At 39.5% G+C, this 27,251-nt stretch overlaps 1 protein-coding gene across 1 annotated transcript in view; it reads left to right on the forward strand.

Moving 5' to 3' along the window:
• The window catches only part of LOC137133507 (contactin-associated protein-like 5), a 92,041-nt gene extending 65,173 nt beyond the window's left edge, over positions 1–26,868 (forward strand). The window contains exons 13-24 of the mRNA XM_067517182.1: positions 710–910; positions 1,982–2,138; positions 2,433–2,560; positions 3,853–4,023; positions 5,052–5,270; positions 6,827–7,066; positions 7,639–7,869; positions 20,633–20,766; positions 21,645–21,732; positions 21,834–22,031; positions 22,722–22,796; positions 26,054–26,868. Of these exons, the coding sequence (XP_067373283.1) occupies positions 710–910; positions 1,982–2,138; positions 2,433–2,560; positions 3,853–4,023; positions 5,052–5,270; positions 6,827–7,066; positions 7,639–7,869; positions 20,633–20,766; positions 21,645–21,732; positions 21,834–22,031; positions 22,722–22,796; positions 26,054–26,250 (2,039 nt within the window). The 3' untranslated portion in view covers positions 26,251–26,868. The remainder of the gene's footprint in view (positions 1–709; positions 911–1,981; positions 2,139–2,432; positions 2,561–3,852; positions 4,024–5,051; positions 5,271–6,826; positions 7,067–7,638; positions 7,870–20,632; positions 20,767–21,644; positions 21,733–21,833; positions 22,032–22,721; positions 22,797–26,053) is intronic.
• The last annotated feature ends 383 nt before the right edge of the window (positions 26,869–27,251 follow it).

Here is a 27,251-nt window from a genome sequence, read left to right on the forward strand (position 1 = left end):
AAATGGCCTGTCTTATGTCTTTGTGGTTTAAATTAAAAAAAATAACTTTCCATCAAATAAAATCAACTAAATAAATGGAGAATGTCATTGAAATATATGCACTAATGTGGTGGTATTGATATTGCCACAAGTAAATGCTAAATAAATCTGCTTACCTGAAAAATGTACCTATCCACTCCTTAAATACTGGCTACAATTCTTATTTATTTTGATGCAGTCTAATGTTTTTGTATTTAATGGAAGCTGTGGACAGCAGGTTTTCCCCCAGTGAATCATCACAAAATATATTACTAATATAGTGGAGAAAAAAAATTTCTAAGCATGAAAAAACCTTTTGAATTGAATATTAATAGTGTCAGTTTATAGTATCAGAATATGCTTTCAAAGGTCTAGTAGAGTTATTTTATTCTTCCCCATTCATGTGTTTGGAGAGTCCAAAGATATGACTGAAGGTTTTTTTTTAGTCACATTGGCTTATCCCATAAGTTCTGGGTCACCACAGTGGATCTGGCAGTTTTTACGCTGGATGCCCTTCCTGATGCAACCCTCCCCAAATTTTCCCAGATCATCTGGAAGGACAACTAAAAAATGGGCATTATGTTTTGGTCTGTTCTCATGGTACATACATGGTGGTAGCAAGCTTTAGTTAATTTATGGTTAATGTTAAGAAAGGAAGGTGATGTGTGTGTGTGTGTGTGTTTCTCTTTAGAGGAAAAGGTTTGGACTGTGTTAAATCACAACAGCATGGATCCAGTCAGAGTCCAGGGCTCCTCTCTCTACAAACCTCACATCATGAAGTTCAACTACAGTGCCTCAGCTAAACAACTGCAAGCCATCATAACTCTGTCAGAGCAGTGCCAACAAAAAGTGCTTTACAACTGCAGGAAGTCTCGCCTCTCCAATATAAAAGGTCAATACTGTTTTTTTCTGATTGTCAAAGGTTGTGCTTTGTGTTGGACTATGAGAGATAGTTAATTACCCTATCGTAGCAAAGATGAAACACTTAAACTCTGATAAGTTTGTTTGTGTGCTCGCTGCATCTTTAGTAGCATTACAAACACGTAGTTCTTGTGCTTAGTAGCTGCCCAATTTAGGAGCTACAGCTGTCATTTCAATACATTTGAAACATTAAAGTTAATATAAGTGTCAGATCTGAATTTCTAGAACTACATATTGTAATATCATAATAATAAGGAAGGACTTGGATTGACCACAAATGTGCGCAAGATAGTATGAAAAACAGCTGTGTAGCAGTTCATGTAAGAACTGAATTGCTTAGGTTACAGCTTAGGGGGGAGCGTAAAAGAATATTCAGAAGGGGTGAAACCAGCTGCTTTGTTTAAGATGACTATGAGAAGAGGCAGGGTTGGACTGAAAGAGAAACATGAAGTGATAATTACAGTTTCATTGAAGGTACAAAAGAATTACTATCAGCCTTGGCTACTTACTCAGTTGTCTTGGCAAAAGCAACAGTAAATGATATAAACCAAAAGAAAGTGAAACTCAGCTGTCTAATCTGTCCTATTGCAATTGGTGGCTGTAACAGCTGTGCTGGTTTAAATCATTTTCCAAAATTGTCTTGATGGCCTGTTATGGCAGGCCATAACAGAGGGAAGAAGAGTGTAATAACCACGGTGGACGGAGGGCATCACAAAAATAATAGCTTTTAAATATATTCCATGGCACCATGTTAAGTTGCACCTTGTAAGTTCCTAAAGAATGAAAGTTTTGTTAACTTTAAACCAGACTATCTTTGTCTGACCTTAACCAAGTGTTGCAAGTGTTCTGTACTTCAGAGTATCGGGGTATTTCACAATCAGGCCTACTGCCCCTCAGTGTGACAAAAACTTTCCCTCTGCATCTCAGGATGCACCACTTAACCTTTCAAGAGTATAATATAACTCATAACCTTGGCTTAGTTGGATTCTGTAACCAGCTCAGGTTGGAGCAGCTGTTTGTGATGGTGTGGTGTTTGTTGCAGATGGCAGCCCTCTGTTCTGGTGGCTGGACCGGGAAGGTGAGAGACGCGACTACTGGGGAGGGTTTGTGCCTTCAGCTCAGCGGTGCTCCTGCAGGCTGGAGGACAACTGCAGCGACAGGGACTATTTCTGCAATTGTGATGCTGACACTGACACATGGTGCTTATTTTACTATAATGCCTAGAATTTTCCATATTCCAGTTTCTGTTATGCCCAGTATATACAGTGTGTACTTTAGATTACTGATAATGAAAAAAGTAGACATTAAAGAACCAAAGGATATATTACCCCCTAACCCATCTTTCTCTGCTGTTCAGCTCAGTTGGCGTATTTCCACAAGCAGCTGTGTGCTCTGATAAACTGCTTCCTTTTAATATGTGTTTGCTGTGTATTCTGTGCTAGTGCATAAGAACGGACTCCTTTACTGGACACTATTCTTTTGTTGTGTCATAGGGCCAATGACTCAGGAATCCTGTCCTATAAAGACCATCTGCCACTGAGCCAGATAGTGATTGCAGACACCAACAGAACAGGCTCAGAAGCTGTCTACCACATTGGGCCACTGAGTTGCTATGGAGACAGTAGGTGATTTATTTGTTTGATTTATTTGTGAAGGATACAATAAAAATTGAGGTTTACTATCTACCAAGATTTGATATGTTTTTGATCCTTGAAGGCTTCAGCATCTATGCTCACTGCCCCAGTGATCCCCTGGAAGAGTCATTTCATTTATTGCTCGTTATTTTAATTTACTGTGTCCAAACTGACTCTACAGACACTCTTCATTTTATTTATTGTACAAAACTTTGTCTCTTATACATTTGTGACTTGGACTCTGAGTGCCACACCCATCTATTCATTATCTAAACCACTTAAGCTGTTTGGATCACAGGAATGCTGAAGCTAATGCCAAGCTGTCACTGGGCAAAAAGCAGGATACACCCTGAAAAGGTAGCCAGTCTATCTCAGGGCCAGATATAGACATAGACAACTATTCACATTCACATCCATATTCACACCAACAACCAATTTAGATTCACCAATTAACCTAACATTCTTTGGTCTTTGGTCTGTGATTATTTATTAACAAATATAATATTAAACTGCAGAGCCAATGAAAACAAATGACACATTTTCCAGAAGATGATTTACAATCTGTAAAACATACAAAGCCCTCTGTCCTTAGACATCTTATTCAGATAAAATCTGAAAACAAAACATACATTGAAGAAACTGTAAGAAATAACTTATATGTCAAACAAATTGCCTGTAACTGTTACCATATCATCCTGTATCATCAACAAGTTGCAATTGAACCTACAGCAGAAACTACAGCTAACTGCTAACTAGCACATTTGCCTGCATGAAGAAGAAGAAATAACTCTATAACCAGCAAAAATATAAAACAGAAGACCTAGGACTGCTGCTTTACAAACCATAATCAGAGCAGCGTATTTGCCAGAGAGGAAGTTGCAAATGATACTGGCATTGTCAGGCTTCAGCTTGTGCCCTCTTGTCTCTGTTGTCACTTCAGTTTCTCTTCTAATGCACTGATTTACTAAGCTACACAATCAGAGTGATCTTTCTCTCCAAAGAGGGCTGCAGGTGATTCGACATGCTAAAAAGACAAAGACAGGGTTTCTGACTAGTGCTACCAGTGTAAGACGCACAGCAAAAACAACAAACAGACAATAACCCTCTCCTTCTTTAACTTCCTCATTAAATGACAGGAACTAAAATGCCAGGAAATGAAGCGAGAAGAAAGCAAAATAAGCAATACGACAAATGCAACTGATGTAGACTCCCAACAGACCAGTGCAACCTTACTTACACTTCCTCTCCTTTATCTAATTTTCCTTTACTTGCCTCTTAGAATATATTTGGAATGCAGCCTCCTTCCACCAGGACTCCTCCTCCCTCCTCTTCCCCAGTCTGCAGGCTGAGCTCAGCTTTGACATCTTCTTCTACTTTAAGACCAGTGCTCATTCAGGAGTCTTCCTAGAGAACCTGGGGGTCAAAGACTTCATCAGAGTGGAGCTCAGCTGTAAGTGAAACTTCGCTAGAGAAGTGCAGTAATACTAAATCACATGAAACAGGTTTGAAACAGGACATGGACATACATTCTGAAACCCACAAAGTCTGTGATTTTTTTTTCTCTTCTTTTACTACTCTCAGAGAGAAATACTGTCCATAAATCACAGCAATTTCCCAGGAAAGTAGTTGTCAGGTCTGCAGAGCTTGACAACTACTCTCTTATGAAGGAGTCAACAGCAATAAACTTGTCACAGGAAGCTTTAAAAGCCAAGAATATTTTCGATTTTCACCTTATTAGTAAAATGTAAATTCATAGTTAAAACACCAGCTGGATAAAGATACATGAATACAGCAAATTTAGGTTGAGCGGTTATTAATGTGGACATTATTGCTCTAAAGAAGAGAAGACAAAAAGAGAGAGAATAGAGAGAGAAAGAAGATACAAAAAGACTCTAAATGACCAAAAAGTGACGGCTCTAAATGTCTTCACAACACTCAAACAACAAAAAAGACTATACATGACCTTTCATTTAAATTTAGGTTTTTAACCTACTAATTGGATTTTCTACATTTTACTTAATAATAAGCAAAAACAAATATGCACTGCATTGCACTATACAGCACACATGTAGGTCTCTGGAGTCCTAAGTTTACATTCTGTTATTTGATTCACTGACCTAAGCCACATTAAAGCCTGTTAAAGGCAGTAAAGCTGCTTGGTCAATTTTCACTGGGTTGGTAGTTTGCCTCCTCCTGTTCACATGTAAACCTGTCCTTGGGCAAGACACTGAACTCTATGAGGTCCATCTGGATGGACCAGCACCTGCAGTTTCATGAGTGTATCTGTGCATGGGTAAAAGTGAGGTATTTTAAAAATATCTGGCAGCATAAATTATAAGAATTTCTGGATTTTTAAATTACTTGTTATAGCCATGGCAAAAACATTTGTGAAATGTGTCAGATGTAGCAGATGCAAGACTTTTATTAGTTATTAGTTTCTATTTTTGAATGTCTGTGTGTGTGTTTGTGTCCTTCCAGCTCCCTCAGTGGTGACTTTCTCTTTTGACGTGGGGAACGGTCCAACAATCCTGACTGTGAAGTCCCCCCTCCCTCTGAATGACAGGCAGTGGCACTACGTAAGGACAGAACGGAATGTGAAGGAGGCGTTGCTGCAGGTCGACCAGCTCCCTCTTCGCATCCTGGAGGTTCCGGCTGATGGACACATTCGCTTACAGCTCAGCAGCCAGCTGTCTGTAGGTAAGCTTTCTCTCACACTGTTAAAGACAGGCCTTTTAATTAAGCTACACTAAACAAGTAATTTATCAAACTGTGTTTCTGTTATCTCTCTGAGGTGAAGGGAAAGACATTTGTCTTGTCTTGTCAAATGTCTTGTCATCTCACATAAGTATATTTTTAATTTTACTCATCAGCATCTGGAGTTATTTGAAGAAATGCAGAGTGGAGCCTTTAGATGCCCTTTCTCCATTCAAATGGCTGGTCATGTCATGTCACTTGTAAATCTGATTTTAATATCAACACACATCATTATCTGTTAATAAAAAAATGTCTGATGCTTGAAATACGAATTGGAGACTACAGAATGGATAGTACTGATAACAGGAGTAGTGCCTCTTACATTAAGTTTAAAAGGTATAATAGCAGCTTTCAAACTTAGGTGTCTTAAGATGCTTAAAATGAAAAAACAATGTATGATTATCATATATGTTTTTCTACAGTTTCTTTCTACATAGTACATATTTCATCAGTTATATGTGAAACATACAATAAAATGCATTGTATCCCAGTCAGGCTGTATCTCTTCCAAAAGTGTTTCAGCATATTTTTATATTTAAAGTCTGAATATTTTCATCTATGTTTCAGAATTCCTCTGTGCAAACAATTACTGTACAGATACAATTACAAGAGGAACAGCCCTTAAGGCTCCTGTGCATCATAAGTAGCTGATGACAGTTGTTAGGTTGTTAATAGTGCATTTTTCGCTTATCTGAAGTCAGATCGTGGTGTCAGCAGGCTCCATAAAGTAACCCAGACTTCCCTCACCCCAGCCAACTTCTCTAGCTCCTCCTATGATGGTTTTAGTAGGAAAATGGTATGTAACTGTGGTAAATTAATATTAAATAGTACTTACATATATGAGTTTCTTGTTCTTTTTGGGGACCATTTTCCAATGATTCCTAAAGCATTCTGGGTAGTATGTGAAACCATCCCACCCATAATATAATTTCTCATAATTTCTCACTGGGTTTTGAGTCTAACTCTGAAAATACTTATGAAGACCTACCACTTTGTGTTACGTCTAAATCCCAACCAGAATCACAACATCACCACAAATCATCATGTAACAGGATAATAAGGCAGGGTTTATGGCAGATGCTTCTCAAAATTATTGTTTTATGACCAGAAGAACAAATAAAGCGTATGAGACATTACATACATAAATGATTACAGACAGAAATGACTGAATAAAACGATATACAGACAGGTGACAACTTAAAGGAAGAAATCAACATGAAGTATCTTAGTAAGAGGTTGTGTTACCAGAAAAGCTTCAATTGCCATGGAACTGAATCTCTAAGTATCAGGAACTGCAGGGATGGAACACCATTCTTTTAAATTCTTCATGTTTTCTTAATTACTAAAAACATAATAATATATCTACACTCCTACTAGTCCCATGTTACCCATGCAGTTGGCCCAGATAAAGACCCAGCTTGGAAGAGAAGTGTGATTATACAGTCATGACATATGCAGAATGTAGCGGTTCATGTGACTAACTGATATTTATATATCAGGGGGGACAGTATCCCAGCAGAAGGGATTCCTGGGTTGCATCAGGTCCCTTGTCATCAATGGTGTGACGTTTGACCTGGAGGAGAGAGCCATGATGAGAGCAGGGGTGAGCTCTGGGTGTCCAGGGTACTGCAGCAGTGCCAGCAGCCTCTGCCATAACAGAGGGAGGTGTATGGAAAAGAGTAGCAGCTATGTTTGTGACTGCTCCATGTCAGCCTACGGGGGACCCACCTGTAAACAAGGTCAGTGTTAAAACAGGAAATAAACATTTTACTTTATTCCTTTCACCAATTTGTGTTCATTTAAAAAAGCAATAATCAGTGATTGTAAATATCTATTTTACTAAAAAAACAGATATGTGAGTATGGCCAAATTTAAAATGCCTTATGCAAAATGTAAAAAGTCCTTTCTTTTTGTCAGGTTGACAAAATGGTGTTCTGTGAGTAATCCTGGCCACCAGCAGGTGAACTCTGTTTCTACACAAAGGGCTTAAAATTGTTGTTGATGCCAGTTTGTCTAACAGTGACAGTTCAGACCAAAATCAGTGCATTTGTTCACTGAAGCAGACAGAACCATTAGGTCTCTTCATTAAACTGTGTGAGCTTATTGATCAGTTAGTGATCGGGGTAAATGGCAGTCAACAAGCAGGCTTTGGGCTGATTAGCACCAGTATGTCATTGACTAGCTGACATGTTAGGGGTTAGCTTGTCAGCTAATTTGTCCCTGCATGTAGTCAGTTTGTCACAGGCTTAAGACAGACAACAAATTAAGCTGCTAACAAACAGTATTAACAGCTGTGTCCTTCTGTGTGCAGAGGTGTCGGTGTCCTTTGACAGGGAGTCCTCAGTGACCTACACCTTCCAGGAGCCCTTCTCAGTGATGCAGAACAGAAGCTCCCAGGCCTCCAGTGTTTCCAGAGAAAGCAGCAGCCGCAGGGCAAGAGAAGACATGACCTTCAGCTTTGTTACGTCCCAGAGGCCAGCGATGCTGCTGACTGTTAGCACGTTCAGCCGGCAGTACATCGCTGTAATCCTGACTTCCAACGGTACATTTAGGATGATTTTATTATACATATGGACTGTCATGTACCACTGTCATATACTGACTGTCAATAATTATATTCATGTTAAAAGCCACTTTACCTGTGTTTGATAGGATATCAGTGCTCTGGTGGTAAAGGAGCTGGAATTGGTGTTTGAGGCGGCATAGGTCACGAACTGGCTCAAGGCTTGTAACAAAGTGTGTGTAATTGAGAGCAACTAAATCCTGCAAAGGTGACACCATATTAGGCAAACAATCCTTACTGTCTGCAGTCTTCTGCAGAGAAACTGCAGACGAGTAGGGTAAAAGGGGAGGGGTCATAACTCATGTTACCAATTAGATAAATGTGGGCTCATTTCCATGCACACAGGAGCTGGACTATATCTTGCTCTGGAACTGCTCAGGTTGAAAGGCACTGTGCTTGTACGGGGATCCTCACTAGCTCCCAGCTTAACATTGATGTGCTGGACTTTCCCCAAAGAACAAGTGGGTCACCTCAGACTTCTTCTTCTTTTCCTTTGGGCTGTTCCCTTTCAGGAGTCGCCACAGCGAATCATGTGCCTCCATCTAACTCTGTCCTCTGCATCCTCTTCACTCACACCAACTAACAACATCGCTGGTCTCACCACCATCTTGAACGTCCTTTCATTCTCACTGATTCTCTTTTATCACACAACACACCTGACACCTTGTTCCAACCTGCCTGCACTCGCCTCTTCACCTCTTTACAAACTCTCTGTTGCTCTGAACCGTTGACCCTAAGTACTTAAAGTCCTGCACTTTCTTCACCTCTGCTCCCTGTAACATAACCGTTTCACCTGGGTTTCATTGACACACATGCATTCTGTCTCACTGCGGTTAAGCAGTGAGAAAGAATGCATGTGTAAAAGACACAAATGTTCACCTCTGCCCTTAGCCGAGCTTCCACTACTCTTTCCCACAGTGTCATTGCTTGGCTCATCAGCTTTATTCCTCTGAAGTTGCCACAGCTCTGCACATCTACCTTGTTCTTAAAAATTGGTACCAGTACACTTCTCCTCCAGTCCTCAGCATCCTCTCACTTTCCAAGATCTTGTTAAACAAACTAGACAGAAACTCTACTGCCACCTCTCCTAGACACTTCCATACCTCCACAGGTATGTCATCAACTGCCTTTCCGCTCTTCATCCTCTTCAACACCCTCCTCACTTCACTCTTACTAATCTTTGCTACTTCCTGCTTCACACCAGTCACCTCTTCTACTCTTCGTTCCCTTTCATTTTCCTCATTCATCAACTCTTCAAAGTTCTCCTTCCATCTTCCCATCACACTCCTGGCACCTGTCAATATATTTCTATCCTTATCTTTAATCACACTAACCTGCTGCACATCCTTCCCATCTCTATCTCTTTGTCTGGCCAACCTGTACAAATCCACCTCTCCCTCTTTAGTATCCAACCTAGCATACAAGTCCTCATATGCTCTTTGTTTGACCTTTGTCACCTCTACCTTCACCTTACGCTGTATCTCCCTGTACTCCTGACTACTCTCTTCAGTCCTCTCAGTGTGCCACTTCTTCTTAGCTAACTTCTTTCTCTGTATACACTCCTTGAACTTCCACGTTCCACCACCAAGTCTCCTTGTCCACTTTCCTTTTTCCCGATTACACATTGAGTAACGGTGTGTAGTGGTCCAGTCATCTGGAAGCCCCTCCTGACCACCCAGAGTCGGTCTCAGCTCCTCCCTGATAGCTACACAACATTCTTCCTTTTTCCACTTCCACCACTTCGTCCTCTGCTCTGCCTTAATCCTCTTCATCTTCCTCACCACCAGCATCATTTTACACACCACCATCCTGTGTTGTCTGGCTACACTCTCCCCTACCAATGCTTTACAGTCACTGATCTCTTTCAGATTACAACGTCTACACAAGATGTCGTCCACCTGAGTGCTTCTACCTCCGCTCTTATACGTCACCCTATGTTCCTGCCTCTTCTGGAAGAAAGTGTTTACTACAGCCATTTCCATCCTCCTTGCAAAGTCAACCACCATCTGCGTTCATGTCCTGAAGTCGAAACCTGTCCATCACATTCTCATCACCTCTGTTCCCTTCACTTACATGTTCATTGAAATCTTCACCAATCACCACCCTCTCACCTCTGGGGATGCTTTGCATCACTTCATCTAACTCATCTCTTCTAACTCACATCCTACCTGTGCAGCATAACCACTAACAACATGGAACATCACGCCCTCAATTTCCAGCTTCAGACTTATCAACCTGTCTGATACTCTTTTCACCTCTAGAACATTCCTCACAAACTCCTCTTTCAGGATAACTCCTACTCAATTTCTCTTCCTATCTGACCCATGGTAGATCAGCTTGAAACCTGATCCTAAGCTTTTAGCCTTGCTACCTTTCCACCTGGACTCCTGGACACACAGTATATGCAATTTCCTTCTCCGCATCATGTCAACAGACCCTCTAGCTTTCCCTTTCATAGTCCCAAACTTACCATAGTCCCTACTGTCAGTCCTACATTCTTAGCTTTCCTCTTCTCTCTCTGCCTATGAACACACCTTCCTCCTCTCCTTCTTCGACCAACAGTAGTCCAATTTCCACCAGTACACTGTAGGTCAACAGCACTGGTGGCGGTCGTTGTTAACTCGAGAAGAAACTGGCTTGTGTCCCCTTGTGGTTGCATTAAGTGGGTCACCTCAGTGTGAATGCAAATTTTTGAGAGGAAGGCTCTGACTTCTGTGCTTATGCACCAAACGGCAGCTAATATAATGTTTTTAAGTCTCCTCAGTCTTTTTTTATATAATTTATTGATCTTTTTGAAATTTTTGTGGGACAACTGCACATATACAATTCAATTCAATTAAAGTGAACTTTATTTATATAGCGCCAATAGATGATTCATTTATTTTTTTTGACTGTTTTGTATATCTTAAAACAGTCATTCGGGAGAAATGTATTTATGCTCTCTATTTCTTGTAGGGCAGGTTTAGAAAAGTTTAGACTTAGTTCAAAATAATAGTTATAATACTAATAATAATACTTTGCAAGAAGCAAAGAAAAGTTAAGATAGCTTTCCTCTGGGTCATGGAGGCATCTGCTCAGACTTGTGTCTATAGAGGTGGCAGTGGGTACTGGTGATGAAGGATGAAGTAGGCCTTCGTTCTTGGTCGGCCCTGCAGTCTCCTGAGTCAGCAGATGAGTGGTATCGGGCGAGCTGCAGCAGTGGGAAGAATTTAGGGAGTCCATGAAGCAGGACTTTGGTTTGACTTGTGGTTTAAAGTGAGGTGACACACCACACCATGCCTCTGAAATTACCGCTTGAGAAGACTTACAGGAGGGCCAACCCTGACCCCCCCATACTCATGTGGTGTATTTTATTGGCAGTATGTGAGTGCTGTAAACAAGCCAAGAATAGGCAGTGTATAAGTGAGCTTCTGTGATCCCAAGGTGATGTTGAAAATGGCAAGCACATCCGCCTATGACTGCTTACGTACAGTGGTCTACTGCCAATCTGGCACACCAGAACAAATCTTCGATTGGCTGACCAAAAAAAAAAAAAAAAAAAAAAAATAGAAACCTACTTTATCATGTTACTGGGACACTGGCCCTTTGTGTAACTGTGCCTCTACCTGATACCTGCAGCCCCTGAATTGATTCACAGCTTGTCTGTTTTTTTTTTGCCGGATGTACACTGCATGACAGTGTGCTGTGTGCATATTCCGGGCTCACTAGTCAATCACAATCAAGTTAGTATAATGCATGGTAACATTTTTTTTTCTGGATTGTTGGTCAAGCTGTGCTGCAGAGTGAGATGGACAGAAAAAAGTGATAAGCCAAACGTTTCAAAGGTGTAAGCAAAAATGGACATTGGAAGTAGAGGCCATTAAATATATAAAAAACGAAAAAGCAGACAAATTGTTTGAGGGTCACCATCAATCAGTAGGAGCAGCCAGTACCTCGGCGAATCTGGGCCTGTAGTGGGCAACGCTACTAACGATGAGCAGACTGAGGTGGTTAGATGTTATTTGACATTGAGAAGCACATGTGAATTGGACATCTCCCTTCACCACTCCAATGTATCTCATTGATAGGTTATTGCTGGTAGGTTACTTCCTGGTCTTTAAATCATGTTAATGAAAAGTTACAATTAGGTTCATGCCAAATTAAATCTGCCCTGGAAAAGGGCAGATAGACTAATTTTAATTGCAAAAGCTAATGAAAAAATGTCAATAATAGCCTGTATATTATCAATAGACAGCACAAAGTAGGGCAATAAATCAAGAGCTATAGAAACTGCACACCTGCATATTAAAAATATTAAATTGATAATAACTAATGTTAAAACCTCATTAGTAATATTGTTTAGTACATCAATTATGACCTCGTAATATTATATTTTGTTCATGGTTAAGCTAGGCTCATTGTATCCACATGGGAGACGAGCAGAGAGGAGAGAGAAGAAGACAGATGGGAGAAAAGAGAGAAGAGGACAGGGAAGAGACATGAGAGTGCAGTTGAGAGAAAAGAAGGGAGAATTGAAGAGCAATAAGTGAAGAGAGTAGAAAAAAAGAATAGGGAGAGGAAATTAGATGGAATCAGGAGAGGAAACAACTCATGCAATTATGAAAAATGTCCCAATTGTAAGCACCAGGTTGTTTTTTCCATGCCAAGCTGAACAAAATTAAAAGAATCCATTAGTACGAAAAGTCTTCTGGTGCAAAGATGGCTAAAAAAGAAAATAGTTTACCTGTTGCCAAGATTGACACACACAGCATGCATTGCAGTTGGTAAGTCAACTGACAGCTCTCCCTTCAAAGAGGCATGGCTGACTGGAGACATGTTCATCAGCGTCTAAAGGAACATTGGGCATTCCACAGATAATGCTCTTATGTTAAAATTCAATTCAATTCAACTTTATTTATATAATGCCAATTCATAACAAAGTCATCTCAAGGCGCTTTATACAATAAAGTCAAGACTACAAAGATGTATAGAGAGAACCCAACAATTCTCCCTTGAGCAAACCCATAGGCAACAGTGGAGAGGAAAAACTCCATTTAACGGAAGTAACCTCCTGCTGAACCAGGCTCAGGGTGGACGGCCATCTGCCTTGACTGGTTGGGGTGAGTGGAAAGTGAAGAGAGAAAAGAAAAGAGCAACAAAAGCAAAAACAAAACATCGGGCACCTGCAGAAAGAGAGACAAAGAAGGACAACGACAACTACGGGAGAAAACACACAGAGTTAATGTCATACAGTGGTGACAATTGTGGGGTGAGAGGAGAGGAGAGAGGGTCAAGAGGAGGAAAGGAGCATTGGGTGCATTGGGGGGTGGGTCCCCCAGCAGTCTCAGCCTATAGCAGCATGACTATAACTAACTATAAGCTTTATTAAATAGGAAGGTTTTTAACCTAGATTTAAAAGTAGAGAGGGTGTAGAGGTAATCTTACTCTAATCTGACGCTCCTGACTCTTCATCACATACTTCACTCCAGAGATCGTTGTTAGACAAACATTGAACATTCATTGTACTTGCTTCTCAACTTAGCTGATGACAGATCAATTGTACATACAACTTTTAAACACAATGATCTCACAAGCACGTTCACTAGCTGTTTCATCAAACAAGTTTCTCAAAGTATGTCTGAACTCAGAACTCAGGACTCGCAGAACTTGGTAAGAAACCGTGTGCCTCTACAGCTACACACAGAACCTTTTCTTCCACCTTGTTGCAGTCCACACCTTTCTTGTAGTCAGAGTTCCTCTGCTCTAGTTACTGTGTCACGTCTGCACACTTCAGTAGCTGAGCTAAACTGCATCTCTCCTTAACAAACCCTTAGCATTGCATTGTTTCCTTGACCACTGGTCAACAAACTTAAAGGTAAACTATCAAAGCCATACAATGTCACTAATGACATCATCAGTACACAGACACATCACAAACACACATTACATAAACAATTACATTACACCCACAGGCAAACATTACATAAAACAAATAACTAAACTAACCCCCTTGGTTGGCTCATACAGAGGATGTCTGCTTCCCAAATCAGAACTAGGAGCTGGTTCCACAGGAGAGGAGCTTGATAGCTAAAGGTTCTACCTCCTATTTGCGACTGTGGCGCAGGATGTAGAGCGGTTGTTCACCAATCTCACAGTTGTTGGTTCAATCCCCGGCTCCTCCGGTCACATGTCGAAGTGTCCTTGAGCAAGACACTGAACCCCAACTTAGTTGCTCCCGGTGAGTATTGGCCAGCTGCATAGCAGCTCCCCCATCAGTTCAATTCAATTCAATTCAACTTTATTTATATAGCGCCAATTCACAACAAAGTCATCTCAGGGCACTTTACAGAATAAAGTCAAGATTATAAAGATATATAAAGAGAACCCAACAATTCCCCCTGGAGCAAGCCATAGGCAACAGTGGAGAGGAAAAACTCCCTTTAACGGAAGAAACCTCCAGCAGAACCAGGCTCAGGGTGGACGGCCATCTGCCTCGACCGGTTGGGGTGAGTGGAAAGGGGAGAGAGAAAAGAACAGAGCAACAAAAGCAACAACAAAACATCTGGCAGAATGGTAGGATCAGTAGCTTCACGCTGGAAGACACACAGCTTCAAAGCCGGGGGACACCTGCAGAAAGGGACAGAGAGAGGGGGACAGAGGAGGACAAAGACAACTACGGGAGAGAACACACAGAGTTAATGACATACAGTGGTGACAATTGCTGGATGAGAGGAGAGGAGAGATGGTCAAGAGGAGGAAAGGAGCTCAGTGCATTGGGGGGTGGGTCCCCCAGCAGTCTAAGCCTATGGCAGCATAACTATAACTAACTATATGCTTTATTAAAAAGGAAGGTTTTAAGCCTAGACTTAAAAGTAGAGAGGGTGTCTGCTTCCCGAATCTGAACTGGGAGCTGGTTCCACAGGAGAGGAGCTTGATAGCTAAAGGCTCTACCTCCCATTCTACTTTTGGAAATTCTGGGAACCACAAGTAGGCCTGCATTCTGAGAGCGAAGTGGTCTACTGGGATGATATGGTGCTATGAGGTCTTCTATATATGATGGAGTCTGACCAATCAGAGCTTTATATGTAAGAAGCAGGGTTTTAAATTCTATTCTAAATTTAATGGGAAGCCAATGGAGAGAAGCTAGTGAAGGTGAAATATGATATCTCTTGCTAGTTCCAGTCAGCACTCTTGCTGCAGCATTTTGGATTAATTGCAGGCTCTTTAGGGAGTTACTGGGGCATCCTGAAAGTAGGGAATTACAGTAGTCCAACCTAGAAGTAACAAATGCATGGACCAGTTTTTCGGCATCACTTTGAGACAGGATGCTCCTAATTTTGGCAATGTTCCGTAGGTGGAAGAAGGCTGTTCTAGAGATTTGTTTTATATGTGAGTTAAAGGACAGATCCTGATCAAAAATAACTCCAAGGTTCCTTGCAGTAGTACTGGAGGCCAGACTTATGCCATCTAGGGTAACAATATGGTTGGACATCATATCTCTGAGATTTTTGGGCCCAAATACTATGACTTCAGTTTTGTCTGAGTTTAAAAGTAAAAAATTGTTGGACATCCAGGCCTTGATGTCTTGTAGGCATGCTTGAAGCTTTATTAACTGATTATTTTCATCTGGTTCCATAGATAAATATAGCTGGGTATCATCAGCATAACATTGGAAATTTATGGAGTGTTTTCTAATAATGTTGCCTAAAGGAGACATATATAAAGTAAAAAGTATTGGTCCTAACACAGAGCCTTGTGGAACTCCATAGCTAACCTTTGTGTGCATGGAGTATTCATCATTAACATGAACAAATTGAAATCTATCAGATAGATAAGATTTAAACCAACCTAGTGCAGTTCCTGTAATTCCAATTTCATGTTCCAGTAACTGTAATAAAATGTTATGATCAATGGTATCAAATGCAGCACTAAGATCTAAGAGAACAAGTATAGAGATGAGTCCAGTATCTGAGGCCATGAGAAGATCGTTGGTGACTTTTACCAGTGCTGTTTCTGTACTATGATGAACTCTAAATCCTGACTGAAAGTCTTCATACAAATTATTCCTATGAAGGTGATCACATAATTGTTTTGCGACTACTTTTTCAATTATTTTAGAAATAAAACAGAGATTAGATATTAGTCTGTAATTGGCTAAAACACCTGGGTCAAGACGGGATTTTAAAGGTAGTGGTTTAATTACAGCTACCTTATAGGCCTGTGGTACATAGCCTGTTTCTAAAGATAGATTTATGATATCTAATATGAATGTATCTATTAAAGGTAAAGCTTCCTTGAGCAGCTTAGTTGGAATAGGGTCTAGCAGACAGGTTGTTGGTTTAGATGAGGTAATAATTGAAGTTAGCTCAGAGAGATCTATGGGTAAAAAGCAGTCTAACAGGGAGTGGGGCCTTATCGATGACTCTAGCACTGTTGAACATGAAGATCTATCTGTAATTTTTGGGGGGAGGATCTGGTGAATTCGTTCTCTAATAGCTACAATTTTATTCATAAAGAAGCTCATGAAGTCATTGCTGCTCAAAGTTAAGGGAAAACTAGGCTCAACAGAACTATGGCTCTTAGCCAGCCTGGTTACAGTGCTGAACAGAAACCGGGGGTTGTTCTTATTTTCTTCTATTAATGATGAATAATATGCTGTTCTGGCATCACTGAGAGCTTTTTTGTACATTTTAAAACTATTTTTCCAGGCTAAATGAGATTCTTCTAACTTTCTGGAACGCCACTTCCTTTCTAACTTTCGTGTTTCCTGTTTTAAGTTGCGTGTTTGTGAACTATACCATGGAGATCGCCTCTGCTGGTTTACTGCCTTCTTTTTTAGAGGGGCAACACTATCGAGTATTGTACGTAGTGAGGCGGCAGAATTGTCAACAAGATAATCTACTTGTGCAGGAGTAACATTAAGGAGACTACTTTCCATTGTATTAACATATGGTGAAGCAAATGATGAAGAAATAATTTCTTTAAATTTGTTGACAGCTTTTTCACTTAAGCATCTGCTATAGTGGAATTTTTCCCTAACTGCTATATAGTCCGTTATTTTAAATTCAAATGTTATTAAAAAATGGTCAGACAGAAGAGAGTCGTGAGGAAATATGGTTAAATTATCCGCTTCAATTCCATACGTAAGGACAAGGTCTAACGTGTGACTAAAACAGTGAGTGGGTTTATTTACATTTTGGGAAAAACCAATTGAATCTAATAATGAATTAAACGCAGTGCTCAGGCAGTTACTGTCAGCATCTACATGAATGTTAAAGTCACCCACTATAATGACTTTATCTGTACTAAGCACTAAATCAGATAGAAAATCAGAAAATTCAATCCAAAACTCTGAATAAGGGACTGGAGGACGGTACACGATAACAAATAATAGTGGTTTTTGAGTTTTCCAGTTTGGGTGTGAAAGGCTAAGAGTAAGACTCTCAAATGAGTTATAACTATGTTTAGGTCTAGGAATTATTGATAAGCTACAATGGAAGATTGCTGCAACCAAGTTTCAGTGAGACAAAATAAATTGAATTGATGATCACTTATTAAGTCATTTACTAACAGTGTGTGAATGTGTGTGTGATTGTGAGTGTGAATGGGTGAATAAGAAGCAGTGTAAAGTGCTTTGAGTGTCAATAGGTAGAAAAAAGAGCTATATAAGTGCAGAACATTTACCATTTTATTTTACACTTGGAAATTCTGGGAACTACAGGTAGGCCTGCATTCTGTGATCAAAGTGGTCTACTGGGATGATATGGTAAATGGTAAATAGTCCCTTATATAGCGCTTTACAATGTTGATTCCCATTCACCCATTCACACACACACCAATGGCTATGCAAGGCTCACCGGGACCTGACCCACCGGGAGCCACTTGGGATTCAGTGCCCACTGAGCTACAGCCACCCCATATGGTGCTATGAGGTCTTCTATATATGATGGAGCCTGACCGTTCAGAGCTTTATATGTAAGAAGCAGGGTTTTAAATTCTATTCTAAATTTAATGGAAGCCAATGGATAGAAGCTAGTGAAGGTGAAATATGATCTCTCTTGCTATTTCCAGTCAGCACTCTTGCTGCAGCATTTTGGATTAATTGCAGGCTCTTTAGGGAGTTACTGGGGCATCCTGAAAGTAGGGAATTACAGTAGTCCAACCTAATGGTAACAAATGCATGGACCAGTTTTTCAGCATCACTTTGAGACAGGATGCTCCTAATTTTGGCAATGTTCCGTAGGTGGAAGAAGGCTGTTCTAAAAAATTTGTTTTATATGTGAGTTAAAGGAAAAATGCTGGTCAAAAATGACAAACTGCAAGAGGTTCCTTGCAGTAGTACTGGAGGCCAGACGTATGCCATCTATAGTAACAATATGGTTGGACATCATATTTCTGAGATTTTTGGGCCCAAATACTATGACTTCAGTTTTGTCGGAGATTAGAAATAAAAAATTGTGGGAAATCCAGGCCTTTATGTCTTGTACGCTTGAAGCTTTGTTAGCTGATTATTTCCATCTGGTTCCATAGATAAATTTAGCTGGGTATCATCAGCATAGCAATGGAAATATATGGAGTGTTTTCTAATATTGTTGCCTAAAGGAGACATATATAAAGTAAAAAGTATTGGTCCTAACACAGAGCCTTGTGGAACTCCATAGCTAACCCTTGTGTGCATGGAGGATTCATCATTAACATGAACAAATTGAAATCTATCACATAGAAGAGATTTAAACCAACCTAGTGCAGTTCCTTTAATCCCCATTTCATGTTCCAGTCTCTGTAATAAAAAGTTGTAATCAATGGTATCAAATGCAGCACTAAGATCTAACAGTAAGAGAGTAAAGACTAAAAGAGCCCCCAAATCAAGTGCATGTGTGGTGCTACTGTATTTGCTCACCTATGTATTTGCTGATACAACACAATCAGTGAAAGTGAATAACTATTCACTGGTTCACTACATGAGTGTCAGGGAGGGCATATCAGGAGACTTTGTTTTAGTCAAGACAGCAGCTGTATGATTTGTTGTAGACAAAGATGAAATTATAGGAGCAGGATAAAGAAACAGCTGAAGATGGAAGCCTCACCATCAACAAAAACAATAAGAGATGGCTGATGTTCAGATTGTCATGAGTCCAGAAAATACTTTAGGGAACAATGTGCCCAATCTTGTCATGGATTCAGACAATTAACAGACGATTTCTGACTCACTCTCTACTCTGAAAAACATTGGTGGGGCTTGGAGTTAATAATAGTCCAACCTGGAAAAAGTGAAACTGTAACATTACAGTGTAAAACTGAACCACAGTATCACTTACTTACTCATTCTGACCAAAGTAATATACATTGTAGCTCTGTTTCTTTGACTTTAATAAATTGCTGTGCCTGCCAACTGCAACGGAATTAACTTGTCTCCACATTGAGAGGTGAGGTATGCTTTGTACACACAGGGACTGTAATATCATTAATGAGTGTATGTAAATCAACTGTGAGCTTATAGCCTTACAAGCCTAAACTCAGTGGACAGATCAGTTACTGCACAAAGAGCAACCATATCCCATATGTAAAAAATAGCAGGTATGTTCAGGATGTGTCTAACAATTAAATCTGTCACTACAATTTTACTTTCAGCATCATTTTCTCTGAAGAGTTATTTTATTTCTTTTTATTTTTCTACAAAATTATATTATTTTTCTGTAGCATTACTACACTGAAGTAAATTGATATTAGGCAGTAGGGGTAGTTCTAGGGATCGCCAAGGGGGGCTGTGGCCATGTGTATTTTGGATAAAATGGTATACAACATAAATACCAATAACTTCGTTAATTAAAAAAAAAAGTTTGAAAAAGGAAAAAAAAAAGATTTCCTAGGTTGGGTGGTTTTTATTTGACAAAGAGGTGGGGTACATTCACCAAAAACAGTATTGGTCTCTGTTAGCCCTCCCCTCTGAAGATGGTCTCACTATTTTAAATTTATTGTAAGCTTCTCAGTAAAGTTTGATTTCAAAGTATTTCAAACTTTTATTGAGTATTTTTATGTTAAGTTACTTTTACTCTCCTAGAATCTAGTGGGATATTGTGTCCCTTTTATACTACATTCATCTAACAGTTTTATTTCTTTGCAAAAAACAATAAATTCTTAATGCAAATCCAGTCAAATAATAAAGGTTGTATAATTATGTATTTACTTGCTTTCAGAAAGTAGTTCAAAGCAGCACTAAATGGGTTTAGTTTTAACAGATAATATTAATCAATGCAATTCAAACAATGGAAATTTGGACTTTTCTAAAACAAATTAGTTTTTCATTATATGAAACCTGTCTTATTTTTTCTTTTGCATATTTACAGTTACTCTTATTTACTATAACTCATCTGATTCCTTGATTAATTGATGGACTAATCAAAAACACAACTAATTAAATAATCAAATAAGCTGCGGCTTTAATTAATACACAATTAATACTCAGATCAAATCAGGCACGTTGCATAAGCACATGCGTTAAAGTTAGTTAAATTAAAGTTATAGTATATGTTAGGTCTTAGAGACAGAGTTCAGAGTTTGTACATCTGGAAAAAGCCCAGAGCCTGAACTGTATATTTGGAGCCAAAACAATAAATAAAAATCAATGTTTTTGATATATTAACAGGTACATTCAGTCAAATGGCATCAAGAAATTCAACCACCTAAAGTGTTTAGATGAGGTTTTACAGGTTACTTTAAGCAGAGCAGCACTTTCATTCCTTTTGATACTCTTTGTTTCCAGGAAGTCTGCAGATCTGGTATCACCTTCAAACTGACAGGAAACCAGACGTGTTCATCCCCAGTCCCAAGAGTCTGGCAGATGGACAACTCCATCGAATCAGAATGCACCGGGAGGGCAAAAATGTCTATGTACAGGTGAGAAAGATACACATGAAAGCCTCTGTGAGGTTGTTGTCAGGCTACCCTGGGGACTACAGTGTGTGAGGTTAAGTCCACAGGCTAATAAAGTATGATAGAATATTCACCTCAATCACCATCTGCGTTCAGCAAGTTAGTCTGTCACAGTATCACTAGCCACAAATTACACCAGGGGTTAATGGGAATATCAGCCATTTTGTCAAATATTATCAGTCAAATATTACCCGAGCAGCTTACAATTATTAGAGTACTACTACCACTATCTGGACTAAAGTCTGGAGTGGCCTTTCAGACATATAACTTATAGCAGGAGATCGTCGAGTCAGAAGCATCTTACGTGTGAAAATCCGCTCGATTTCCATGCACGAAATTTTACATTTTGGAAACTGTGTTTTGTTTACAGCCCATCGGAGCTTCGCATCTAATAATTAAAGGTTCAATCACTCAACTACAACGACAGTTGAGTCATAGAAACATCATCAGCACACCCACTCCCTTTTAATCCTCCCAGTGATTTGGGACAGAGCAGCTTGCTACGCACACGAGCTCACGCACATAGTACAGACAATGTACTAGAGGGCTCAAAGGATAAAGTCTGGATAAGGCTGGCAGTGTTTCACTCAGACGTTCCCACATACGACCCCTTCGAAAAAAGTCAGGACAATGCCAGAATTCCAGTGCATGTCTGAAAGGAGCTTTACTAACCAATCACCAAGCCTCATAATGACTCCATCTGATTTGAATAACCTCTGGCTAACTGTGGATCTGTGTGAGGTTTCCAGTGAGGCTTTATCTATAATGTGCATGTACTGCTATTGTCTGGGTTTAGATTTCATGTAAACAGCTTTTTCTGTGATCTCATTCCACTGTACCAGATCGACAAGGACATCCACAGGAAGTACACCATGTCGTCTGATGCAGTACTTATCTTAATCAAATCCTTAATATTGGGCAAAGTCATCAGTAAGTCCTCATCTGATATCCAGGGACATTCAGCTTTTAGTCAGCAAAAAGTTATCTTTCTTTCTACATTGTATCTATTTATCTGTCTGTTCAATCTTCAGGAATGGAAGATTTCAGTGAGGATGTGATGGAAGCAGGTTTAAAGGGTTTCACTGGCTGCCTCTCATCAGTTCAGTTCAATAATGTTGCTCCCCTTAAAGCAGCACTGCTAAATCAAGGAAGCTCATTGGTCAACATCCGTGGTCCCCTGGTTCAATCAAACTGTGGAGAGCTGGCCACCTCATTACATACTCTGCAAGGTAATAGCACTGTTTTAAAAGATACATTCATTTCACTAAAACCACTGGATCAATCAGTGAAACAGTCAGATGATCATGATCAGGAACAAAGTGGATCAATTGGACCTTAAGTATGTTCTTTATTATTTGCTGCTTCCCATTTAAAATTTTTTTCACCTTTCATAGATTTGGTGACAAACTGTTGCAGCTGATTACGACTTGCTCTGCTTCTTTTATTATTAAGTCTGAGCCTAAGTATCACAGGCAAAACTACTCAAATACACACTAAGAGGTGGGAAACTAGCACATTTTCATGGGTTCTGTAGTGTGATGTCTTCTGATTGTAGCTACTTCTACAGTGTTAGTATTGCTGTCTCTGCAATGCTTTGGTACTCGAAAAGCAAGCAAATCATATCTTTTTCAACCAGTCAATCATATCTTTTTTCACCATTAACCTACTTTATCTACCACTCAACAGTTGTTTGCCTGTTGTAACAACATCTGGCACAGCTATGAAATATTCACAGTTTTGGGCCTGATAGAAGAAGTTGAAACAACAACATATTGATATGAACATAATATTGTTAATGAGTGTTTCGGCAGTTACAGGAAACCGTAACAGGAAAATGATCTTGTAGAGCTGTAAGACTAGCCACACATTCATTATAGAAATATAATACCTTTGTCTGTTTCTCGTTTATTTTTCTCCAGATCAGTCTGGAAAAGCCAATAAAGATAAAGTGAACAATGGCAACAACTCCCATAAAGATTTGGGTCTAATAGCAGGTTTGTTTTTCTGTTTTTTTCACACTGAAAAACACCAAGCTGTTGTTTGTTGTTCTCTTCATCTTCTTCTGTCCTATTTCGAAGGTAACTTGCAATAAATCTAGCCTTTGTCTAATTCTGATACATCTAACCACCCTGGTGTAAATAAATGTGTGCTGTCCTTAATAAACAAAAGAATAAAGGTGAAGACAGGTAGATGATTCAAGTAGAATAGTAGTCATGTTAAATCAACTAGGCCAAATGCAGGATGCTTTCCATCAGCTCGTCACTTGTTGGTGGTCGACAGTCAGCTTTGTGTGTCTCTGTTGGTTGTAATCTTCCTTCAGCTTTCTTCAGCACTTCAAAGACTTCTTTAAGTTTAGTCTGTCTTTTATTATATTAAAGTCTGTAGTTCTTTTTTTAAATCATTTAGCAGTGGCAGGGGGGTTTAGGATTAATTTCATGCCAAAAAACAAACTGTTTCCAATCAGGCATTTTCTAGAAGGATGGTCATGATGAATTGAACCTGTACCTGTACTTTCTAATCTTAATGATGCCATCAATGATGTCACCACCACTGGCAGAAATGTAATCCCAAACCAGGTTACAAGCTTTCATTCTTCCACCTCTCGCCAACTCTTCTCACATTTTTTTGATGAATGGACCCAAAAATGGCAAACTTTGATTCATCGCTCCATAATTCTCTTTTTCACGGAGCTTTACTCAGTATTTGTGAGCTATTGCATATCTCAGCCTCTTTGCTTGCTTCCTTGTGAAAAAGTGATTTCTGCTATCCCTACACAAAGGACATTATTTATTAGGCTTCTTTGGACTGTCAAATCAACTTGACATCCACATGAAGCTGCCATATTCTGAGCAAGATCCTTGCTGGACTGTGTCTGGTTCTTGAAGAAAGTGAGACACTTTTCTGTAGATTGTGACAGTTTTCATGGTTTTCGGCTTCTAGTCTCCAAGAAACTTTAAGGCGTGTAGCTTGGGCTTGCTACATACTAGTAATTAAATCCAGTATTTCCCACAAAGTGTGATTATACTTGTGGTGGTAGCCAACCTGGGTGGAGGATTAATATATGAACATTTGCATTACAAGACACTACAGTGGATTTGCTTATTTAATCTATAGGTTTGTATTTGCTGTAGCTAGATTTATTGAGATTTATTGTAGATTTATTGTGTGGTGTTTGATTTTATCTACGCATTATAGTTACAATGTGCAATGTTTTTCACATTTTATAAATAGAACAACACTTACAAAACCTTACTATTGGAGAGGATCAGTCTAAGGCTCCAGTGACATAAACGCATTCAACAACACGAGCAGTGGTAAAGACGTTCTTTTCTATGAGCATTTTAAATGACAAATCAGGGAAAAGATTGGTGGAGAATAACAAGTGAAGTAAAGCTGTTACAAAGCAGCGAAGACTGATACAGAGTTTCACATTAGTTCTAGCTTAAGTTAACCTATGAGAAAAGTGCCACAGTGAGAAGTGTTTCCATTTTCTAAAATGCAAAAAAAAAATATATATTTTGTTTTAAAATTTTATTTAAGATGCGGAAGAGTTCTAAAGTGTATTTCTTAGGGGAAAACACAGTACAGGGAATACAATGACATTTGATACAGAGTTTTAGTAGAATGATCTGTAACCTTTAAAACAGCTTATTATCTACATGTATTTAACAACAAAGAAAGCAGCACTGCTCCATAGACAAGGACAAAAAATGTCGTCATACGAGGGTCCCTGTCTTTCACGTTTGTTGGGATGACTGGATGTAGTCAGATTATGAGTTCAGGGTAAAAAGCATACCAGTATTGTCAAAGAAGAAATAGCTGAGATTTGGGGGCTGTGAGACCTCAGAGGCTTATTTTCTAAATAAACAATGTTTTATGAGTAATGTATCTAGGGTGAAATGTCTGGAAAAAGGGCATTTTTCTGTTCTAAACACCCAACCTGTCATTTAGATACTAAATGGCTGTTTTATCTTATTGGTTGCCTTGAATAAAAGTCAAACAGTACAAACATTTTATTGCTTTATTCAGTATTTGTACACACTTGAAGTTGTGGCTCCATTGTGTGGTTCACCAGACACCTTTTTTATTCAGATTTTTTTTTATTAGTGTTCATTTTTTGCCCCTGGTATTTAACGTCAGTGACTGAATGAATTTGGAAGGTTTGACAAGGAATTAAGGATTGTTTCCTCTTAAAAGAGAACAAGCACATGATTTTAATCTTTAGGGTTTGTGTATGATATCTTAGGACTGAGGCAGCACAGTAGTGAAGCAGTTAGCTCTGCCACCTCATAGCTAAAGGACTGTGGCTTCTTTATACAGTTTGCATGTTCTCACTGTGCTTGTGTGGGTTTCCTCCAATGTTAGGTTAATTGGTGACTCTAAATTGCCTGAATGTGAATAATTGTCTGTCTGTGTATGGGTCTCTGTGTTGGCCCTAAGATGGACTGTCAACTCCTCCAGGACACACCCTGCCTCTCACCCTCACACTAGCTGGGATAGGCTCCAGCCCCAAAGTTTTTGGACTGTGCAAAAAAATAGCGGGTATTAATCCATCACTGCACCTTTATTATGTAAGGTTAAGGATTCCACCAACAATGGGTTTCCAGCCATCCCAGTTTGGTATGGTTGAATAGAACAAAATGTAACATCCTGGCTTTGAAGGAACAGATATGAAGACCGACCTCACTGATAGGTCCCACCAGTATGGCTTCCAAAAAAATAACCACTAACAACATTGGCATCATCATGTGTCAGAATTAGTCACACTGCACTGTTTCTCACCACCTCCTCATGCAGTTCGGAGGCCAAGACCATATGAAAAAGAGCATTGGTTACATATTGTAAACCCAGATTTTGCGACTATGCTTGCAACCTTGAAAAATTAAGGCGGAAATTGCTTCTGTCTCTCTGAAATATCTTAAGTTCAGCTGTGGAAGACAGAATCACTATGGTTATTTAAGTCCCATCTGCAGACACAATGAGAGCAATAATGAGGCCACACAGCAAGTGGGCATTGACACATTAAAATTCAAAATTTTAATTTTCTTTTCAGTGCACATATATTAAGCAGAGTAAACTTACAGTTTATCTCAGAGAGCTGCTCCCATAGTCATAGAATCTGGGATTACAAGACATAACCAGCATTACCCAGTGGCAGTTTTGTTTTTGACATGGGTTTCTCATCTGTTATGTTATGTGAGCCAAAACCCAGATTGCACATACTAAGATATCTTCCCTTGCTGCCCTTCAGGTGTGGTGACAGCAGTGGTCTTCATCACTGTATCTGTTCTGGCTGTGATGACTCGCCTCCTGTACCAGCACAGAAAGGTGCAGAAGAACAGCAGCATCAAGCAGAATGAGCACAGCCACAGCATGGACACAGACTACAGACCAGAGCTGCATCTCCACAGCTCACTCACACACAACTTGAAAGAGTACTACATCTGACCAAAGTGTGTGTGATACATGTAAAGGACTCACAGGTGGATGAGCTAGTGCAACAATCCTTATAATCACTGATCTTTATCTTGGAGGTTTTTATACAGTATTACAGAAGACTTCAGACTGTCTCTCTCTGAATGCTCCGTGCTAAGTGGCTGAATCCTCACAGGTGTAGGCGTATTCAAAACGGTTAAAATAAAGCTGCTGTTTCAGTTGTTGCAAACTCTGTTAAGCAGCAAATACACCAGGCAGAGGACACTGACTGTAAATGAAGGAAATATAAAATGTTGCACCTCCAGAATGACACTGACAATGAATTATATTTTCACAGCTCCGTGGGAGACAATGAATAACATTTGTGAGCGTAGAAATGTAGGACAGGCCTGTAACATTCGCTGCCGTCTTAGTTTTTTTTTTTTTGTGGTGAATGTTGTAGATGAAGAAAAGGGGCTGATACTGCCTATTGTATGAGTGCCTAATTTGCATACAAATCTTACTGTTATTCAGTGCTGCAACACACAATAAATCAGCCAGTTGACTTTGGATAACTCACTACTGTTTGGCACTGCACTGTTTAGCATGGAAAGTTACAAACCTGCACAGCTAATAAAGCCTGTGACATGAGTAAACTGTACTAAAATATTCAAGTGTGACTTCATCTGTTTCTGTATTTAAGATGCGCTCTTACAAATCTCATCTTTACATTATCAGCAGCATTTCTTAATTTCTAATAGAATCTGGAGTGGTTTGCAAGTAATGTTGTTCAGTAGAACTTGTCCTGCTTTCCAAAATGTGCAAGTGTTTCAAAATCTGACAAAAAAAATGAGACCCCTGTTTACATTCAAAGATTCATCCACAGTTTACAGGTCATGCTCCATGGAAAAAAAATGCACTTTAAAGACTTGTATGAAATGTCAGCAGTCCATAAGACAAATCAATTTGGAATCTGCCATATTCAGTGACCAACTTTTTCCGACATTTTCTATTTTATTGCCTTATTCCAAAAT

This window comes from Channa argus, chromosome 9 (genome assembly GCF_033026475.1).
Source record: "Channa argus isolate prfri chromosome 9, Channa argus male v1.0, whole genome shotgun sequence".
NCBI classification, from domain to species: domain Eukaryota; kingdom Metazoa; phylum Chordata; class Actinopteri; order Anabantiformes; family Channidae; genus Channa; species Channa argus.